The sequence below is a fragment of the Dipodomys merriami genome, unplaced genomic scaffold (genome assembly GCF_024711535.1).
Source record: "Dipodomys merriami isolate MVZ:Mamm:240054 unplaced genomic scaffold, mDipMer1.0.p SCAF_6, whole genome shotgun sequence".
Taxonomy (NCBI): domain Eukaryota; kingdom Metazoa; phylum Chordata; class Mammalia; order Rodentia; family Heteromyidae; genus Dipodomys; species Dipodomys merriami.
Genome location: NW_027206179.1, coordinates 5962422 through 5983581, shown reverse-complemented (window position 1 = coordinate 5983581; position 21160 = coordinate 5962422). Strand labels below are relative to the sequence as shown.

The 21160-nt window shown below is 37.4% G+C and overlaps 1 protein-coding gene across 1 annotated transcript in view; it reads left to right on the top strand.

The window, feature by feature from the left end:
• The window catches only part of LOC138813719 (vomeronasal type-2 receptor 116-like), a 44165-nt gene extending 23810 nt beyond the window's left edge, over positions 1-20355 (top strand). The window contains exons 2-6 of the mRNA XM_070002103.1: positions 13702-13990; positions 15072-15878; positions 16993-17220; positions 18176-18299; positions 19433-20355. Of these exons, the coding sequence (XP_069858204.1) occupies positions 13702-13990; positions 15072-15878; positions 16993-17220; positions 18176-18299; positions 19433-20355 (2371 nt within the window). The remainder of the gene's footprint in view (positions 1-13701; positions 13991-15071; positions 15879-16992; positions 17221-18175; positions 18300-19432) is intronic.
• Positions 20356-21160: the final 805 nt, after the last annotated feature.

Sequence of the window (21160 nt, the reverse complement as noted above, 5' to 3'; positions counted from 1 at the left end):
CCCCACACCAAAGTTGTAAAGTTCGTTTTCTACATGACAACTTGTACTTCTCATTGTTGCAACGGGTCCACCTGTATCCTTATTTAAACGACTTGTTTTTCCCCTTCCCCGCCACATATTATACCGACATCAAATACACTGAAAGTAGGGGTTATACTGTGGGGGAAGGACATGCAAAGCTATAAAGAAATAATCATATAAATGTGTTAGAAACAAATGCATGAAAGAAAAAAAACATATCTTAGGGTTCATTTTCATAACATCACTTATCTGACCTTTTCTGCTTGACTCAGACATATACTAACAATTGCAAATGAGGGAAACCATGGGACCTATGTTTCTTTGGGCTTGGCTTACTTCACTTCATGTAATTTTTCCAAGTTTTCTATTTCCTAACAAATGGGGCAATGTCATTCTTTCTGATGGAGGCATAAAATTTCATTGTGTATATATACCACATTTTCTTTCTTTCTTTTCTTTTATTTTATTTGTGAACATACTGTACAGAGGGGTTACAATTACATGGGCAGGATAATGCGTGCATTTCTTACCAAGCATTGCAGCCTCCTCCTTTACCCTTCTCATCCCTTCCCAGCCTCCTCCCTCCCGCCAAATCCCAATCCTTTTCCTTCCCCCCCTTCCCCCCCCACACCGACGTTGTAAAGCTCGTTTTGGACATGACAACTTGTACTTCTCATTGTTGCAACAGGTCCACCTGTATCCTTAAAAGACTAGTTTTTTCCCATCTCCTCCACAAGTTATACTGACATCAAATATAGTAAAAGCAAGGGTTATACTGTGGGGGAGGGACATACAAAGCAACAAAGAAATAATCTTATAAATGCATTAGAAACACATGCATGAAAGAAAAGAAAATTAAAATACATATCTAAGGGTTCAATTTCCTGACATCACATTATCTGACCTTTTCCGCTTGACTCATACATATACTAGATATTGCAAATAAGGGAAACCATGGGACCTATGTTTCTTTGGGCCTGGCTTACTTCACTTAATATAATTTTTTCCAAGTTTTTCCATTTCCTAATGAATGGGGCAATGTCATTCTTTCTGATGGAGGCATAGAATTCCATTGTGTATATAGACCACATTTTCTTAATCCATTCATCTACTGAGAGGCATCTGGGTTGGTTCCATATCTTAGCTATGGTAAATAATGCTGCAATAAACATAGTTGTGCTGGTAGCTTTAGTGTGGTTTTGTTTGTAAACATTTGGGTAAATGCCCAAAAGTGGGATTGCTGGGTCATAAGGGAGCTCTATGTGAAGTCTTTTGAGGAACCTCCATACTGCTTTCCAAAGTGGTTGAACAAGTTTACACTCCCACCAAAAATGTAGTAAGTTTCCCTTCTGTCCACATCCCCTCCAGCATCTGTTGTTGTTAGAGTTCTTGATTTTTGCCATTTTAACTGGAGTGAGGTGGTATCTTAATGTTGTTTTGATTTGCATTTCTTTTATGGCTAGGGATGTTGAGCATTTCTTCATGTGTCTATTGGCCATCCTTCTTTCTTCTTCAGAGAAGTTTCTCTTTAAGTCTTTTGCCCACTTATTTATTGGGCAGTTGTTTCTTTGAGGATTTGTTGTTGGGGGATTTAATTTTTTGAGTTCCAGGTATATTTTAGATATGAGACCCTTGTCTGTTGTATGGCTAGTGAAGATCTTCTCCCAATCCGTGGGCTTTCTATTGATCTTGCTAGCTATGCCCTTTGTCATGTAGAAGCTCTGCAACTTCATGCAATCCCATTTGTCCAACCTTTCTTTGATTTGTTGTGTTTCCGGGTCTATATCCAGAAAATTTCGGCCTGAGCCAAGGAGACCTAGGGTTTCTCCTATTCCATCCTGTAATGTTTTCAGAGTGTCTGCTTTGACTTCGAGGTCTTTAATCCATTTGGAGTTGATTCTGGTGCAGGGTGATATATAAGGATCTAGTTTTAGTTTTCTTCGAGTAGTTAACCAATTTTGCCAGCACCATTTACTGAAGAGGCTGTCTTTGCTCCATTCTATTGTTTTAGCTCCCTTATCGAAGACTAGATGGCTATAGGTCTGTAGGTTCATTTCTGGGTTTTTAATTCTATTCCATTGGTCCTGAGGTCTGTTCTTATGCCAATACCAAGCTGTTTTGATTACTATGGCTTTATAGTAGAGTTTGAAATTTGGTATTGATATTTCTCCAGCAGTGTTCTTTCCGTTGAGGAGCGTTTTTGCTATTCGGGGTCTTTTATTGTTCCATATGAATTTTTGGATTGCCTCTTCTATTTCCTTGAAGAATGAGGTTGGAATTTTGATAGGTATCGCGTTGAATTTGTAGATAGCCTTGGGAAGTATTGCCATTTTCACGATGTTAATCTTGCCAATCCAGGAGCATGGGAGGTTTTGCCATTTTTAAAGTTCTGTGTTGATTTCCTTTTTCAAGTTTTTAAAGTTTTTGTCATAGAGATCTTTCACTTCTTTGGTTAAGTTAATTCCTAGGTATTTTATTTTTTGTGGGGCTATTACAAATGGAGTTGCTTTCCTAATTTCAGCCACACCTTTCTCATTGTTGGCATACAGAAAAGCCATTGATTTTAGGAGGCTAATTTTATACCCTGCTTCTTTGAATCAGCTTGAGAATTTTGGGAGTGGAGTCTATGGGATTCTTTAAATTCACGATCATGTCATCTGCAAAGAGGGGAGTTTTACTTCATCTTTCCATATTTGAATCCCCTTTATTTTTGCATCTTGTCTTATTGCTGTAGCTAGGCATTCTAATACTAGATTGAAGAGAAGTGGAGATTGTGGACATCGTTGTCTTGTTCCTGAGTTAAGAGGAAATGGCTTTAGTTTTTCACCATTAAGTATAATGCTGGCTGTAGGTTTGTCATATACAGCCTTTATTGTATTGAGGGATGATCCATGGATTCCTAATTTTTCCAAAACCTTCATCATAAAGGGGTGTTGGATCTTGTCGAATGCTTTTTCTCCATCTATTGAGATAACTACGTTGTTCATATCCTTGCTCCTATTAATGTGATGAATAATATTAATTGATTGAACAAGCTTTGTATCCCTGAAATGAATACTGTTGGATCATGGGGTATAATTTTTTGGATGAATTGTGGAAGTCGATTGGCCAAAATTTTGTTGAGAAGTTTTGCATCAATGTTCATCAAAGAAATGGGTCTATAGTTCTCTTTCTTTGATGACTCCCTGCCTGGTTTTGTGATGAGCGTTATGATGGCTTCATAGAATGTGTTTGGTAGTGAACTTTCTCTTTCAATTTCATTGAAGATTTGGAGGAGTATTGGTGTGAGCTCTGCTTTGAAGGCCTTGTAGAATTCCACTGTAAAACCATCTTGTCCTGGACTTTTCTTAGCTGGGAGGTCTCATTGCTGTGTCTCTTTCAGTGCTTGATATGGGCCTATTAAGATGGTTTAACTCATCTTGGTTTAGTTTTGGCATGTCAATATTTGCTAGGAAAAGGTCCATTTCTGCCAAGTTCTCAAACTTATTAGCATAAAGTTTTGAGAAGTATTCCCTTATAATGTTCTCAATCTTGGTTGTTTCTGTGGTGATGTTACCATGCTCATCTCTGAGTTTATTTATTTGGTTGTTTTCTTTTTTGGTAAGATTTGCTAAGGGTCTGTCAATTTTGTTAAGTTTTTCGAAGAACCACCTCTTTGTTTTGTTGATTCTTTCTATAGTTTTTTTGGATTCTAATTCATTTAATTCTGACTTAATTTTAATGATTTCTTTCCATCTACTGGTTTGGGGTTTTTCTTGCTTCTCTTTTTCAAGGAGGTTCAGATGTCTCATTAAATTGTTGGTTTCAGATCTCTCCAATTTGTTGATGTAGGAACTCAGAACTATTAACTTGCCTCTGAGTACTGCCTTTGCTGTGTCCCAGAGGAGCTGGTAATTTGTGTGCTCATTTTTGTTGAATAGCATGAACATTTGAATTTGCTTTTTAATCTCTTCCATGATCCACATAGTGTTGTTCAACCTCTATGTGTTACCGGACTTTCTTTGGTGGCTTTTGGTGTTGAGTTCTAATTGTATTCCCTTGTGGTCAGAGAGAATGCAAGGTATAATTTCAATGTTTCTGAATTTAGACAATTTCTCTTTGTGGCCTAAAATGTGGTCTATTTTAGAAAATGTTCCATGTGCTGCTGAGAAAAACGTGTATTCTGATGCTGCTGGGTGAAATATTCGGTTGATGTCTGTTAAATCTAGTTGATCTATGCAGCTGTTTATACCTGCGGTTTCTCTGTTGAGTTTTTGCCGAGTTGATCTATCTAATGGGGAGAGTGGTTTCTTAAAATCCCCTACAATCAATGTCTTTGGAGTTATATGGGATTTGAGGGAAAGTAATGTTTCTTCGATAAATTTGGCGAATAGATATTTAGAATTGTAATATCCTCCTGAAGGAGAGATCCCTTAATTAGCATGTAGCGACCTTCTTTATCTCTTCTCACAAATATTAATTTGAAGTCTATTTTGTCTGATATTAGGATTGCAACTCCTGCCTGTTTATGGGGGTTGCTTGCTTGATATATTTTGCTCCAGCTTTTAACATTGAAAATGTATTTGTTTTTACAGGCAAGATGTGACTCCTGAAGGCAGCAGATAGAAGGATCTTGTTTTTTAATCCAACTAGACAGTCTATGTCACTTAATTGGAGAGTTAAATCCGTTTATTTTGAGAGATAGGACTCAGAGGTATTTGGGAGTTCCTGCCATATTGTCTACCTTCTTGGGGCTGCGAAAATTGGGTTCTTCCTATGGTTCTTGAATTCTCAGGTTGGGTGCAGTTTCTTGGCCTTTATTGTGGTCTTGTTGGTTTTCTATGTGTAGGACACCTTTAAGAATCTTTTGTAGGGCTGGTTTGGTGGAGATGTATTGTTTCAATTTTTCTTTGCTATGGAAGATTTTTATTTGGACTTCAGTTATGAAGGAGAGTTTAGCTGGGTACAGTATTTTTGGTTGATAGTTGTCTGTTTTTAGGGCATGGCATACATCATTCCAGGCTCTTCTTGCTTTGATTGTCTATGCTGAGAAATCTGAGGTAATTCTATTTGGTTTCCCTTTATAGGTGATTAATCTTTTCTCCTTGACAACTTTAAGGCTCTGTTCCTTGGTCTGAATTGATCTATAATGTGGATTATAATGTGACGGTGGGATGTCCTATTCTGGTCTGGTCTATTTGGGGTTCTGAAAGCTTCTTGTATCTGAATAGGACTATCTTCTTGTATGTTTGGGAAGTTCTCTGCTAGGGTTCTGTTAAACAAATTTCCTAGACCATTAACTTCTGTTTCTAGGTGCTCCTCTACACCCATTATCCTTAGATTAGGCCTTCTGATGCTGTCTTCCAAGTGTTGGATAGATCTATCATATTTCTTGGACTTGTCTTCGATGGTCGTATGTTCTTTCTCTATAATATTTAGGCTGTCTTCAATCCCTTAGATTTGATTTTCTGCATGGTATAACCTGCTGTGAAGACTTTCTACTTTGTTTTTTTTATTTCTTTTCCTTCTAATTGGTCAGTTTTGATGCCTTCAAGTTCTTTGTTGAAGCTTTGTTTTAGATCTTGTATGAACTTCTTTGCTTCCTTAATTTGGTGTTCAGTGTTTATTCTCAAATCACTTAGTTGATTGGTTATGGTTTCCTTGGACTCCCATTCCTTCTGTTGGTTTCCATTCAGCATTCCCTTTGTGATCTCCCTGACTTCCTTCAGCTCTTTGTTAATAGATCCCATGAATGCCTTTAGTGATTTTTGTGTATTCTCATCCTGCTCTCTCAATTCCTGTATTACTCTTTGGTTAGCTTCGTCCCGGTCATGCCATTCCTGTAGTTCTCTTTGAGTGTTCTCAGCCTGTTCATGCCATTCCTGCCTTTCTCTTTGAGTATTCTCAAGCTGCTCATGCAAATCCTGTATCAGTTTTTGAGTAGCTTCCTCACGCTCATGATATTCCTGTATAAACCTTTAGTTTGCCTCCTCTCTCTCCCTATCACGCTCATACAGAGTCCTTTGTAGCTTTTCAATCTTTTCATTTAACATGTTTGCCAGCAGTGTTTGTAGAGCTATTTGGGAACTCTTCTTTGGATTATTCATTATTTGTTCTGTCCCCTGATTATCATGAGTGGGAGTTGAGATACCCGGACATTTTTCTTGTGTTTTTCTGGCTTAGTTTGCCCATTTGGGATGAAAATAACACCAGTTTTGTGCTAGAACACTTTCTTAAGGCAAGCATCAACCAAAGTGTGTATTTGCACAGTCAATAGTCTACAGATACAATCTAGTTAAACAGATACATCTATTCAACATCAAACAAGTATATACTAATTGGCTATGAACTGCAAAGAAGAATTTGGTTAACCAGAAATTATTAGGAAGAGACGTGGGTAAAAAATTTGAAATAGAGAGATGTGGGACGGCACAGGGAGAGTTAGCTAAGTCATAATCTCAGAGCAGGTAATAGGTTGGATAGGATGAAAGTAGAGTGAGAAAAAAAAGAAGAAAGAGATAGGGGAAAAAAAGAGACCAGAAAAAGTAGAAAAGTAAAAATTAAAAATATTATGCAGAACCCAGAACAAATTATTCAGAGAAGAACGTGAATATAAAGAGAGAAGGGGAGGGATATAAAGGAGATGTGAAAAACTTAATAATAAAAATACTTAAAATATTATATAGGTATAAAGAGGTAGTACTGCTAATAAGGAATTTAAGTCTTAGATGTTTTGAATTGAGTAATAAGTGTGTGGATGAAGTATGTATACAATGGGGGATAGGGTCTAATAGTCAACTACGGGTTTATCTGAGGATGTGCAGAACAATTAAGTCACATAAAGAAGAACGAAAGAGAAGAAGAGGTGAAAAAGATAAGAAAGAAAGAAAAAAAGATCAGAAGTTCAGTAGAGCTAAACAAAAAACAAAAAATTTTTTTTAAAAAAAGGAAAAAAAAAAAAAAAGAAAAATGCACACACACATATACCCCTAAAATAAAAATTATAAGAGGAAAATAAAGTTACTAGAAAACAATTTTTTTTCAAAAAATGTAAAAATTAAAAATTAAAAAAAGTTTTAGAAAAGAAAAAAAATTATAAAAGGTACAAAAAAAAAGAAAAAAAGTTCTTTCATTTTTTTGGGAGGGGTGGGAAAAATCCTGTATCTCCCTTGTGTCCATAACCAGCCTCTTGTTGGAGTCTCTGGTCTGCTTGTGGTGTTTGATTTTCCTGTGGCTTGGTTGGTTTCTTAAGTCAGTTTGTTTGAATAGGCAGAAAAATGCTCTGCTTTACCCAGGATTTTGTGGTCCTCCTCCCAGGTTAGTTCAATGGGAGGGAGATCTGCTTTGAGTATCACAAAAGTTTGGAGATGCTGTGGTGAGGCTAGGTTCTGGGTAGAGTTGAGGCCTTTCAGCAAACAGTAGCTTTTCCCGGCAGCTAGTTTGTGAGAAACTCACAGAGCCCAGCCTGGAGCCATTCTCAGGGTTTATGTTTACTTAATTTCAATTGATTTTCAAGGCTGCTAAAGGGAGGGGCAGCCTCTGGCTCTGATTACCCAGTGAAGAAAGCCACTCCTGGGGCTGGCCCCTGAGCTGGGTGACTTTTCCCTGGGTGGAGCTGAGTCTGGCAGGTCAGGTTAGGCTCTTGTGATCTGCTAAATGACTCTAGTTTTCTTCTAAGGCCTGAGTTGGAGCTAGCAGCTCTGTCGAGCTTTGTCAGTATCCAAGATGGAGATCTCCCGTACTGGGGGGGCGGCGTGGGGAAGGATGGCCTTCCCTCCTATGCTCCCTGAGAAGGAGTGAGGACGTTAGGCTTCTATTCACATCGAGTCTTGGTTTCTGGGTCGTCTGTGGTCTGCGAACTGCAGGATGAAGATGTCCGCTCCTTGTAGGTTTTTGCTGGTGTTGAGTAGAATCCACTCACCCGCTGCATCTGGCTCCTTCGTCCCAGACTCTTTTTTGCAGGTATGGTGACCCAGATGTTAATTCTTCCAACCCAGGAGCTTGGGGTGTTTTTCTGTTTCTTTATGTCATCTTTAATGTCTTTATTAGTGTATTAAAAGTTTTTCCATATAGATCCTACCCAACATTGGTTAATTTTTTTGTTGGTCTTGGTGTCTGAACTCTGGACCTGTGCTTTGTCCTTAGCTCTTCAGCTCAAGGCTAGCTCTCTACCAATTGAGCCCCAGCACTAATTCTGGTGCTTATGTGGTGCTGAGGAATAGAACCTAGGGCCTCATTCCTGCAATGCAATCACTCTACCTCTAAGCCACCTTCCCAGGCCTGGTTAAGTTAATTTTTAAATATTTTTGTGAGGCTATTACAATTTTTTCTTGATTTTATTTTCATTCTCACTGGTGGCACACAGGAAGACTACTGATTTCTTTGGTTTGATTTCATACCTCGCTCCTTTGCCAAACTTTTGAATCAACTTAAGTAGCTTGGGGTGAGACACCTATAGGATTCGTTAAATACAGGATCATATTGTCCACCAAGAGGAATACCTTTAGTTCTTCTTTCCCTATTTGGATCCTGTTTATGTGTTTGTCTTGCTAGGAATTCCAGCAGTGTGTTCAAGAGGAATGGAGAGTGTAGGCATCCCTGTCTTGTTCTTATTTTAGAAGGAATATTTTTAAATTTTCCCCATGAAGTATAATGTTTACTCTAGATATTTCATAGACAAACTTTATTATATTGAAGAACCTTTCGTGGATTCATAGATTCTCTAGAGCTTTTATCATAAAGAGGTATTATATCTAGTCAAATAATTTTTCTGAATATATTGAGATATTCACGTGGTTCTTTGCTTCAGTTGATGTGTTAATTGATGTGTATGTTGAACCACGTCTTCAATACTGTAATGAATTCCATTTGAACATATGTATGATTTATTTGTTTACTTGTTGAATTTGGTTGGCTAGAATTTTGTTGAGATGATTTGCATCAACGTCCATCAAAGAAATGGGTCTATAGTTCTCTTTTTTGTTGAATTCCTATCTTGTTTGGAGTTGAGTATTATGTTGACTTCACAGAATGATTTTGGTAGTAATACTTCCCCTTTTATTTCATTGAGGACTTTGAGGAGTATTCCAGTGAGTTCCCATTTGAAGACCTTTTAGATTCCTGCTGTGAATCCATCTGGTCCTGGGCTTTTCATGAAAAAGAGGCCTTTATATCCATTTCAACTGTCTTAATTGTTATTGGCTATTTACATTACCACCTGGAAGTGGTCCTCCAAGAAAGAAGTCCCCTATGAGGAACTCACAGATTCCAGAGTCATTATAGAGTCAGTAGCAGGAGTCTTCTAGAGGAGCCTCTATGTCTGGATATGGCAGTCTCAGTGTCCTCTTCCTGTTTCCCTCTACCCTGGTCCTGTGGTGTTTCTCTTCCTTTGTGTAGTGAGGCAGCAGCAACAGGCTCTCCATAGGGGTCTTCAAGCTGATTCAGATGCCTGCTCTAATTTCCCTCCTTGGGTTTCTAGGGTTTCTGCTTTGTGGTGTGATTTTGTCAGTATCACACTGTTCTCTGTTTAAGGTTGACTGGTGGCACTTCAGGCACATCCTTCTGGGTCTCACTTGGCTGCCTGGGTTGGCTAGGGACAGAGGCTAAAGCTGCTCAGCAGTGGTCTGCATGCTATCTTGCTGTCTTCTCCTTGTTTCTGCTGTGAGATTTCTTCTGTATTTGAATGAATCTCTATCTGTTTAAAGTTTGATTGGTGTGGCTCTCTTGAGGTGAAGTGGATTCTGGAAATATAAACAGCTGTTTGGTTGGACACATCTAAGGAGTTTACATGTGATGATTCCACTATCTTCCAAGAAGTGTCAGGTCTGCCTTTGAGTTGCATCATCAAGGTACTGACTAATTGTTTGATGCAAGGACTTACAGTCATGAACTGTCCTGAGAACTGCCTTTGTTGTGGGCCAAAGGAGTTGATATTTTATTTGTTTTTTTCACATTGAATTCCAGAAAAGATTAAATTTCCATTCTTATTTCTCTCTTCAAAGAACTCCTGAAGATTCATCAATGAATTGTTCAGTTGCCATGAGTTTGAGTACTTTCTGTGACTCATTTGCTGTTGTACTCATGTTTCATTGAGTTCACAGGAAATAGAGTATACATTCTTGTATATTTATTTGTTTATTACTGTTTCTGTTTTGTGGTCGGCAAAACTTACTTCAGTATTTCATGTAGGAAGGTTTTAGTGGAGAAACATTCTCTTAACCGTGCTTCTCATTGTATATCTTTATCCTTCCTCCATTTCTACAGGATAGCTTTGCTAGGTGCAATACTTGTGTTGGGCTATTTAGATTTTTTAAATAAGTTTTTTTTAATCTTAAAAATACTGTCAAGAGGGGTAACAGTTACATGAGCAAGGTAATGAGTACATTTCTTATCAAGAGTTTTTTGCCCCTACTTTGTTTTTCCCCTGCTATCCCTTCCTTCCCACTTCCCCAAGTATACTTTACTCTTACCCCCACCCTACCCATGTCTAAATTATAAAGTTCTTTGTTCAACAATGTCTTGTACATCTCATTGTTACAATGGGTCAACCTTTATACCTATTTAAACATTTTTTCCCTTCCACTCCCCAAATTATAACGACATCAAATACAGTGAAAACAAATACCATGGGGGAGGAAGATACAAAGAAACAAAAAAACCTACATGGTACATTAAAAATATGTTAGAAAAAATAGCAAAAATAAAACTTTACTTTTGTCCCAATCTTGGGGTTCATCTTGCCTAACATCATCTTATCTGGTCATATGTACTTAGCTTTTGTCCTTTTCTGCTTGTTCCCGACCTATACTAGTTAATACAAGTAATGGAAACCATAGGACCTATGTTTCTTTGGGCCTGGCTTACTTCAGTTCGTATAATTTTTTCCAAGTCTTTCCATTTCCTAACAAATGAGCCGATGCCATTCTTTCTGATGGAGGCATAGAATTCTAGTGTGTGTGTGTGTGTGTGTGTGTGTGTGTGTGTGTGTGTGTGTGTGTGTGTGTGTGTGTATTCCACATTTTCTTGATCCATTCAGCTACTGAGGGTCATCTGTGTTGGTTCCTTATCTTATGTATGGTATAAACATAGTTGTTCTGGTATATAATTTAGATTTTTTTAATCCTTACTACTGTAAATAACTCTTGCCATGTTCTCTTGACTTATATGGACTCTTCTGAAGAGTCAGCTGTCATAGAAATGGGTGCACACCTATGCCATAGAGGTCCCATTTCTGTTCTACTTTAGAGAATCATTCCTGTATATATATTCTACTTGTTTGTGGTTCATGCTAAGACAGCTTGCTATAGATGTCATGGTCAAAAATTTGATTATCTTTTCAACTTTAGGACTTTTAGTTTGTATACCTCTCTACATTTGCTTTTTTGAAAATACTCTTGTCAACTTTTGACAAATCTTTTTCACACATCTTCATTCCTAAATTTTCTACCTCCATATGTGGATGTTCACTTAACTTTTCTTCAAGCTCAGTTTTTCCTTCTGTTTAGAACATTTTAGAATATGACAAGCTATCATTGTGACCACTTCACCTATACTACAGTACAGTATGAACAAGTTGATCTTTTCATTAGTATTTCCAATATGCCTTCATTTTTCCTTTTTAAACAATGCCAGTTGATTTCATTATAATAGTTTCCTTACAATATGCCTACTTGTAAGCTTGCATGTAAATACACATAAACACACAGAGATACTCACACATACCTTGGTGCACTCAGACAGAGAAAAAAAAGAAGGAAAGTACTTTGATCTTCTTTACTTTGCTCTATTGGTTCCTTTTTAGTATCTCAATCTAAATATATTGGTTGGAGAGTAGTTATCAATGCATTTTACCATGGAGTCCTTGGAACTGAGATTTCTATGCAAAGCTTACCTATCATTCTTTGCCCAACCCTCAGTTGTGGGTTCCTGTTTCCAAAATGAGTTCCTTGAAATTGGATGCATACCTTTCTTTTTGTTACATAAATAAAAATAAAGCCCCCACCCCTGATAGTTCAGCTCTTTTTCTGATTGTTATCAGCAAGAGCTATTCAATATGTTGGTCTGTGAGCATAGGAATATTCACAAATAACACTTTGCTTCTGAATATTGCACTTGAATTAAACATTCCTGTGTTAGCCTGATGTGCCATATAAACACATAACATAAACTTGTTGACTGAAAACACAAGAATAATTTTCTTTTTTCTTTTTTGCAAAAATGAGAAAACCTGATACTTTTTCTTTTTTAGTACTTTTTATTGCAAAAATACTGTACAGAGGGGTTACAGATGCTTGAGCAAGGTAATGAGAACATTTACTATAGATAATTGTTTCCTCCTCCTTTGTTTTTCCCCTTACAATCCCATCACTCCCACCTCCACTCTACTCCTTCCCACTCTCCCCCTACCCACTGAAGTTGTAAAGTTCATTTTCAACATAGTATCTTGTACATCACATTCTTACAATGGGTAGACCTGTATCCCTATATAAGCCTTTTGTTTTTTCCCTTCCCCATTCAAAATTAGAGAAGGGTGTATACAAGATGCAGAGCACTGAGATCAAATACAGTGAAAATATGTGTTATACCTGGGGGAGGAACATACAAAGAAACAAAAAAAATCACCTGGTACATTATAAATACATTAGAAACAATAGCAAGAAAGAATAAAAAATATTTGTGTCCCAATCTTGTGGTTCATTTCATTTAACATCATCTTATATGGTCATATGTTCATGGCTTTTGACCTTTTCTGCTTGTCCTACACATGTACTAGTTATTGCAAATAAGGGAAACCATGGAACCTATGCTTCCTTGGGCCTGGCTTACTTCAATTTATATAATTTTTTCCAAGACTTTGTATTTCCTAACAAATGGAGCAAGGTCATTCTTTGTGATGGAGGCAAAGAATTCCATTTATATATATATATATATATACTACATTTTTTTGATCATTCACATACTGAGAGACATCTGTGTTGGTTCCATATCTTAGCTATGATAAATAATCCTGCAATAAAAATAGTTGTGCTGGTAGCCTTAGTATGATCTTGTTTGTGATCATTGGGGTAAATGCCCCAAAGTGGGATTACTGGGTCATAGGGGAGCTTGATGTGGAGTCTTTTGAGGATTCTACTTACTGCTTTCTGCAGTAGTTGAACAAGTTTACACTCCCACCAAAAATGCAGTAGGGTTTCCTTCTGTCCACATCCCCTCCAGCATCTGTTGTTATTAGAGTTCTTGATTATAGCCATTCTAACTGAGGTGAAGTGGGATCTCAATGTTTTTTTTTTTTTTGTATTTGCATTTCTTTTATGGCTAAAGAAATTGAGCAATACTTCATGTGTCTATTGGCCAAAAAGAATGATTATAAACACAGTTGAAGGTAGTTGCCCTAATATAAAGGCAACACAACGTTTGCTGTCTAATTAAAATCGAATCCAAGACAGAAGCCTTTTGATGTGGTGCATGAGGTAACAGGGAAAAAAAGGCTCTCTCCCTCAACTTAAGGGTTTGAGTCTCATTAATGAAAAATTCCTTTCATGTCCTTACCTAGATTTTATAGAAGCATAAGACACTACATTCACATTCCATTCTAATTAGTGCAATATTTTAACATATCCCTTGACAAAGAAGCAAACTTTTAATGTGTGGAAGTCTTAAGTTTTGAAATACTCCTCCTCAATTTCTTTCCTCATTATGCAGGTTTATCTTCAAGAACTATCAGTGTGTTTTGGCCTTGGCTTTTGCTATTGAGGAGATCAACAAGAATCCTCATCTTTTACATAACTTGACTCTGGGATTTGATATCTATGATGATGAATTCAGAACTTGGAAGATGTTTAAGAATCCCTTCATTTGTCTCTTTGGGAAATACAAGATTCCAAATTACTCCTGCATGAGAGACAGCAAGTCTATAGCAGTACTTACAGGACCGTCCGGAATAACATCTGACCAGATTGGGCCATTGCTGGGACTCTACAGATTTCCACAGGTGAGGGTGCAAAGTGTGGAAGGATACAAAAATGTCTAATTTCATGCCATTACAGGTTTTAGAAGAGAATGATAGGAAGAGGCTGGATATACAAAAAATTAAATATTGTGGTATCAAAGAGGAAGTACTAAAAGATAGTTGGAAATATATATTTTCATATTTTGCAAAAAGAGATAAAAGATTTGAGCAGACATATTGATAATTTATTTTTTCAAGCCCCATCAATAATTTTATTTAACAAATCAGGAAATAGAAAAGGACTTTTCATTGTACTGACTGAACAGGATACTGATGGATCACATCAGTAATCCTAGCTACTCAGGAAACTTGTATGTCCAATTAATCTGAAAGGGCACAGGGTGAATATGTGACTCAATTGGTACAGCACAAGTCTTGAAGAAAATTGCCAAGGAAGTGTAAGAAGCCATGAGTTTGTGCCCCTGTACTGGCATTCATATGTACACACACACACACACACACACACACACACACACACACACACACACGAAAGATATTATTTTGAATGAAGTAAATCAGGCTCAGAAAAAAGGGTAAAAGTGTAATCTCATATGTGAATGTTAGATATAACATATGAATGTAATATGAAATAACTATACAACACGCACATAGCCACTGATGTATATAAGTGTGGTATACAGATGGGTAGAACTCCATGGCTGGAACTTTTCTGATCTGCTGACAGTATAAAAAATGAACAACAAAAAAGTGAAGCATATCATGTCTGAATGGGGTATGTGGTAAGGGAAAAATGAAAAGGAATAAGGAATGGATGGTTGGCAAAAAGAAACAGAATATACAATGGTCTTATATGAAAATGGAATTCAGAGTGCATCAGGTTGATGTAGATGGGAAGAGTTGATGGAAATAGTAACATATGTCCAGAGACCATTACAAGTCAATTGATATATTGTGCAACTTTTCAAAAAATAGTTTTTTTCAAAAACTAAAACAAAGCCTACCTTCTGCCTACTTCAATTGGTTCTTAACTGAATTCAAGCCTGGGATTACAATGCATGGATGTCTTCTCATTCATGGAATGTCCAAAATTTTTTCGCTTTAGTTGACCTTTGGGCCCTTTGATCATGCCCTGAGTGACCACAACAAGTTTCCTGCTCTCTATCAGATGGCCCCAAAGGACACATCAATAGCCACTGCCATGGTCTCATTACTGCTTCACTTCAACTGGACCTGGGTGGGACTGTTAACCACACAAAATGAGCATGGTGCATGGGTTCTTGCTGAATTGAAGGAAGAGATGGCCAAGAACAAAGTTTGTGTAGCCTATGAGCTAATGATCTCAACCCAAGATGCATCACATATATTCAAACTCATGGCAGTTCATAACGAGATAAATCTATCTTCAGCAAGTGTCCTCATCATATATGGTGATAATGATTCACAGACAGCTTTAATGGTATTGATTGAGCAAATCTTTATTCGTGGCAAAGTTTGTATCATGAACTCTCAGTGGGATTTCATTATGAAGAGGAAATATTTTATGCTAGGCTCATTGCATGTACCTCTGATTTTTACACACCATTATGTAGATGTTTCTGGATTCACAGATTTTGTCAAGGCAGTTAAGCCTTCCAAATACCCAGAAGACATTTTTCTTGCCAGACTGTGGTTTCTGTCTTTTAATTGCTCAGATTCTGAGTCTGACTGTGTAACATGGGACAACTGTGCACATGATGCCTCTTTAGAATGGTTGCCTGGGCATATTTTTGACATGACAATGTCTGAAGACAGTTACAATGTATACAACGCGGTGTATGCTGTGGTCCAGGCTCTCCATCAGTTGCTTCTTCATCAAACAGAAGTTCAAACAATGGGTAATAGAAAAGAAACAGTGATTTCCCCTGAACAGGTAATTTCTTCTATATTGGAGTACACACACCATGAGCAAAGGTATTTTCTAAAGGGTTTTCTTACTGTATGAAATTAAATATTTCTGTATGTATACAGTTGTGTTTCTGTATGTGCATATGTATATATGATTTGTTTTTATATACATAAATATATATATATATGTTTATATTCATATGTTATATATGACTTAGTTGCTGAAATTATTGAATATTTCAGTATTTGAAGCAATTTGCTCAACTCTTAAGTTTTTCCTACTATTATTAGAAACTGCTGTAAGCTAAATTTGAACAAATGTAGATTCACATTTAAAAATTAAGTATTTCAGGTGCTTTTCAAAACCCTACATGATTCTTTATGTTTCAATGTCTTTGAGATACTCTAGAAATGTGTGGATATGTTGTTAAAAAACAGGTCAGTAACAAAGATAAAATGTATTCCATAATTCTAGAAAATGATTTTGGCCAGTGCAGGGACTTGAACAAACTGCCTGGGCTATGTCCGTGAATGTCTTTGTGCTCAAGGATAGTGTTCAACCATGAGAGGACAGCATTTCTGCTGGCTTTTTCTGAATTGTTTATTGGAAACATGAGTCTCACTAACTTTTCTGCCCAGGCTTGCTTCCAAGCATGATCCTCTGATCTGAGATACCTGAGTAGCTAGGATTACATCATAAGCCACCAGCAACTTGCTCATGAATTGCTTTAGTTACTAATAACCTCAACATGTTCATAGCTAGTGTTTTGAAAACTGCAAATTGAGCTTTTTCTTACGAGTTTCTTCAGTAATAGCAACAGATGACCTAATGAACAGAATTATCCATATTTTTCTTAAGTGACTAAGTTTCATTAAACTTTTGGAATGAAAAACTTAGCAACTTCAAATTATATACATTCATAAAATAGTGGTTGTGGCAAGATGGAGTGAAATGATTCTCTAGAAAAAGGCTTTCTAATCCTCCATATATTTTCTTCTGAGTTACACAATTCTGTGTCTCTGCTCTTTTTTTTTTTTGAATTCAGAATCAGAGATTAAAGGCAATCAAGAGTGCTTCTTACTTCAGGCTGTCTTATTTCTGGGATTTACTTTACCATAAGATGATGTCTCTCTTTTAGCTGCACACTTTTCTGAAGAATGCTGAGTTTTACAATCTTACTAGATATCAAGTGAATTGGGATGAGAAAAGGAAATTGGAGCCAGAGTATGACATTCTGAACATTTGGGAATTTCCAGAAGGTCTTCAACTTGAGGTGAAAGTAGGAAAGTTTTCTCCATATGCTCCACATGGCAATCAACTGTCTTTGTCTGAAGATATGGTAGAGTGGGCCATAGGAACTACAGAGGTGAGTTGGATCTAATCTTAATCATTTTAAGCACACACAAATCAGCAGGAGTCAGCCTTTACATTTATACCTGGACGAGTGACAGCAAATTTTTCCTATAATCCTAGCAACAAATAGAGCTGAGAGGGTAATATCATAGTTTTGTTTGAGCCCACACAGGAATCTCTGTGAGACTTATCACTAATTAACCCCCCAAAATCTGTAGGTAGAGCTGTGATTAATGTAGTAGATGTAGTAGAATACTTTCCTTGAGCAAATATAGTTCAAGTCAAGTGCCCAGGCCTTGAATTCAGGCCTCAGGATCAGAACCAAAAGAGTTAAATGTGTTTCTACATGTTGTTTTGAATATTGTAATGAGATGTAAATTATATTTTTCTCAGTGGGATTCTAACACTGTGATAAAGTGCCTGAGGAGTTATTTTTATGTGGTTGAATGTTTTCTTTTGTTCCCTTCTGTGGAGTTCATTCAATGGTTAATTGACCTGCTACTTAAAGATCTTTGGTTAGGGGAATCATGGAAGGCACCTGTGAGAAGATTCCCACCTCATGACCCCTGGAAAATAAAGTGAAAGAACAAAGGTCCTGAGGTTCATATAACTTGTAAAGTGGAGGTCTCTTCCTTTCTCTTTCCATTGTCAGAGATGGGTAGGAGAAAGCATGTCATGACATGAATTCAAGGACATCCCATAAAGCTGCGCACTAGAAATTACTTTCTCACCACCACTTTACACCTTTGAAAGATCCCATACCTTTCAGTAATTCAACAGGCTAGAAATCAAGATTGAAACACATAGCCTTTGGGAATCATGGAATATGGAATCTATAACAGAATTCAATAAATTGACTGCACTTACTGCTTAAAACATTATGTTTAAGATTTCAATTTAAAGATATGGATTGTTGGAATTTTGGTATGTGGCTGAACAGTTACTGAAATATCCCTACCTTTCCGCAGACTCCTCACTCTGTCTGCAGTGAGAGTTGTGGTCCTGGATTCAGGAAATCCCCTCAGGAGGGAAAGGCTGCCTGTTGCTTTGATTGTACACCTTGCCCAGGAAATGAGATTGCTAATGCAACAGGTGAATCCATGAATTATAAAGAAATACTTTCTCTCTCCCTAGTTATTTTCAATCCAAGAAGTCAATTCTAAAACGATATAGTAGGATTACAGAGCCCAGACATCTTCTCTCTGTTCATAACTAAAGTCTGACAAGTGTTGGTATTGCTAATGGCAATATGATAGAACATGGCTTTGAATTACATATTTAGAGAGATATTGCAGTCTATCACAAGAAAAGTTATCTCCAGGAACCCTTCTTATCAGTAATCATTAGTACAAGCCTAAACTATCCCATAAAATTGAACATAAGTGCTACAAGGAGAATATTCATCTTAAAACTTATATTTTACTCACACAGAAAACTTGGATCTTGCTTATCTTTACTTCTCAGTGCCAAGAACTCTCACAGGGAAAGGGCTTAGTAAGCTAGAATCAGTTTAAGAAGTGAGCATGACTCTAGAGAGCCCAAGAATGATCAATCTGCTCCTACAACTTCACAGGTGAGCAGGCAAGATAAGCATAAAGAGATGAAATCAGGGATAATATACCACAAGGTAAAATTAGTGTCTTACAGAAACAAATAGGGCAATGTAAGCACTATATGATTCTTTTGTTTCTTTTGTGAGTTCTTCCCGCACGGTATAATCCCTGTTGTTACTGTATTTGATTCTGGTGTTCTGCATCTTATATATACATTTTTGTAATTTGGGGAGGGGAAGGGGTATAGAGGAATGCTTAAATTGGAATGTAGGTTGACTATTGTGACAATGAAATCAACAGGACAGTATGTTGAAAATGAACATTACAATGTTGGAGGGGGAGGGAGGAGTTGGGGAGTTGGGGAGGGAAGTGATGGTGGGGAAAAAGCAAAGGGAAGGTAACAATGCACGATAGGAAATGTATCATTACCCTACACATGTATAACTCTTCTGTACAGTATTTTTACAATAATAATATAAAAATATTGACTAGAAACCCCTGTATAAAGATTAAAATGACAGGCAGTTATGACTTGGGTAAAAATACAAAAACACTTTTATTTGTAGTAAATAATTATATCTTAGGATTTCACCTAAGTAATAATTTTCCTGAATTCTTTGAAGAAAACGAGGTTCATAAAAAGACGTAATGGTAGTATACATGTCTCACCAGATATGGAGCAATGTGTGAATTGTCCAGATCATCAGTATGCCAACTCACAGAGGACTCAGTGCTTCTTAAGAGCTGCAAGTTTCTTGGCTTTTGGAGATCCCTTGGGCATGGCTCTGGTCTGCATGGCTCTTTGCTTCTCTATGTTAACTGCTGTTGTTCTTGGGATGTTTGTGAAACACCAAGACACTGCCATTGTCAAGGCCAACAACCAGGCTCTCAGCTACATCTTACTCATTTCCCTTATCTTCTGTTTCCTCTGTTCCTTGCTGTTTCTTGGCCGACCCAACACAGTCACCTGCATCCTGCAGCAGATCACATTTGGGGTTGTGTTCACTGTGGCTGTTTCCACAGTGTTGGCCAAAACAGTGACTGTGGTTCTGGCCTTCAAGGCCACTTCCCCAGGGAGAAGGATGAGGTGGCTGCTGGTATCAGGGGCTCCTAACTTCATCATCCCCATCTGCACCCTCATCCAGGTGACCCTGTGTGGAATCTGGCTGGGAACCTCTCCTCCCTTTGTGGACACAGATGCATATTCTGAATATGGCCACATCATCATCCTGTGCAACAAAGGCTCCCTCACTGCCTTCTACTGTGTCCTGGGATACCTGGGTTCCCTGGCCCTGGCCAGCTTCACAGTAGCTTTTCTGGCCAGGAACCTGCCTGACACCTTCAATGAGGCCAAGTTCCTGACCTTCAGCATGCTGGTATTCTGCAGTGTGTGGCTCACCTTCCTGCCTGTGTACCACAGTGCCAAGGGGAAAGTCATGGTGGCTGTGGAGGTCTTCTCCATCTTGGCCTCTGGGGCAGGGCTCCTAGTTTGTATTTTTGCCCCAAAGTGTTACATCATCTTGTTAATGCCAAATAGAAATTCTCTGCATTACTTCAGGGATAAAGTACATAATAGGAGAAATAATCCTTCTTAAGATTGAGCATATAGGTTCCATCAGTGTACAGAAGGTCTGATCTAAATCTACAGTAATTACTCTTCTTATATATTATTCTTATATATTATGGACTTTTTACTACAAAGACTAAGGATCTAGTGTGCATTTTCCTTGTAGTGGTGGTCACACAGGGTGATAATCATAATTTAAATTGAGTTTTGCTTCTGTTTTTGGTTCTTTCTATTTAATCTGTGCTTAATTCTAACATCCCTTCTTCTTAATGTCTTTTCACTCTTGTCTTTCTCAGTAACTCTTCTAAATTTTTCAGTATATTGACTTCCTGTCTTCACACCACCATGTTACAGAGCCCTCAAATTCATTTCATTAATATTTTCTTCTTCACAAATTTACATCTTTTAATGTGCTTAAAGATTGTTTTGTTCAATACATGTGTATTTCTACTCACATGTTCACCTCTTAAAATTATCTTGAGTGTCTTTTATGGTACCTTACTCTCTGTCCCGGTCTCTCTTTCTCTTTGTCTTTCTCCATTTCCTTTTTTGTCTTCCTCTTCCTCTTCCTCTTCCTTCTCTCACCTCTTCCCTCATATAACTTAGGAATGACTTTTTTTTGTTAGAATAAATAAACTTTGACTTAAGATTTCAATGTATAAGATGTTTTTGAATTTCTTCCTGTGATTAAACTCCATCATTTTTGCCTGGATATACTTTTTATTTTAGTGCTTATTAGTCACTCAATTTTAATATGACCCAAAGAATTTTTAATATGTGTGTTATTTCATGTAATATATCACCTCTAACAATCTATTTAAACAGGAAAATTC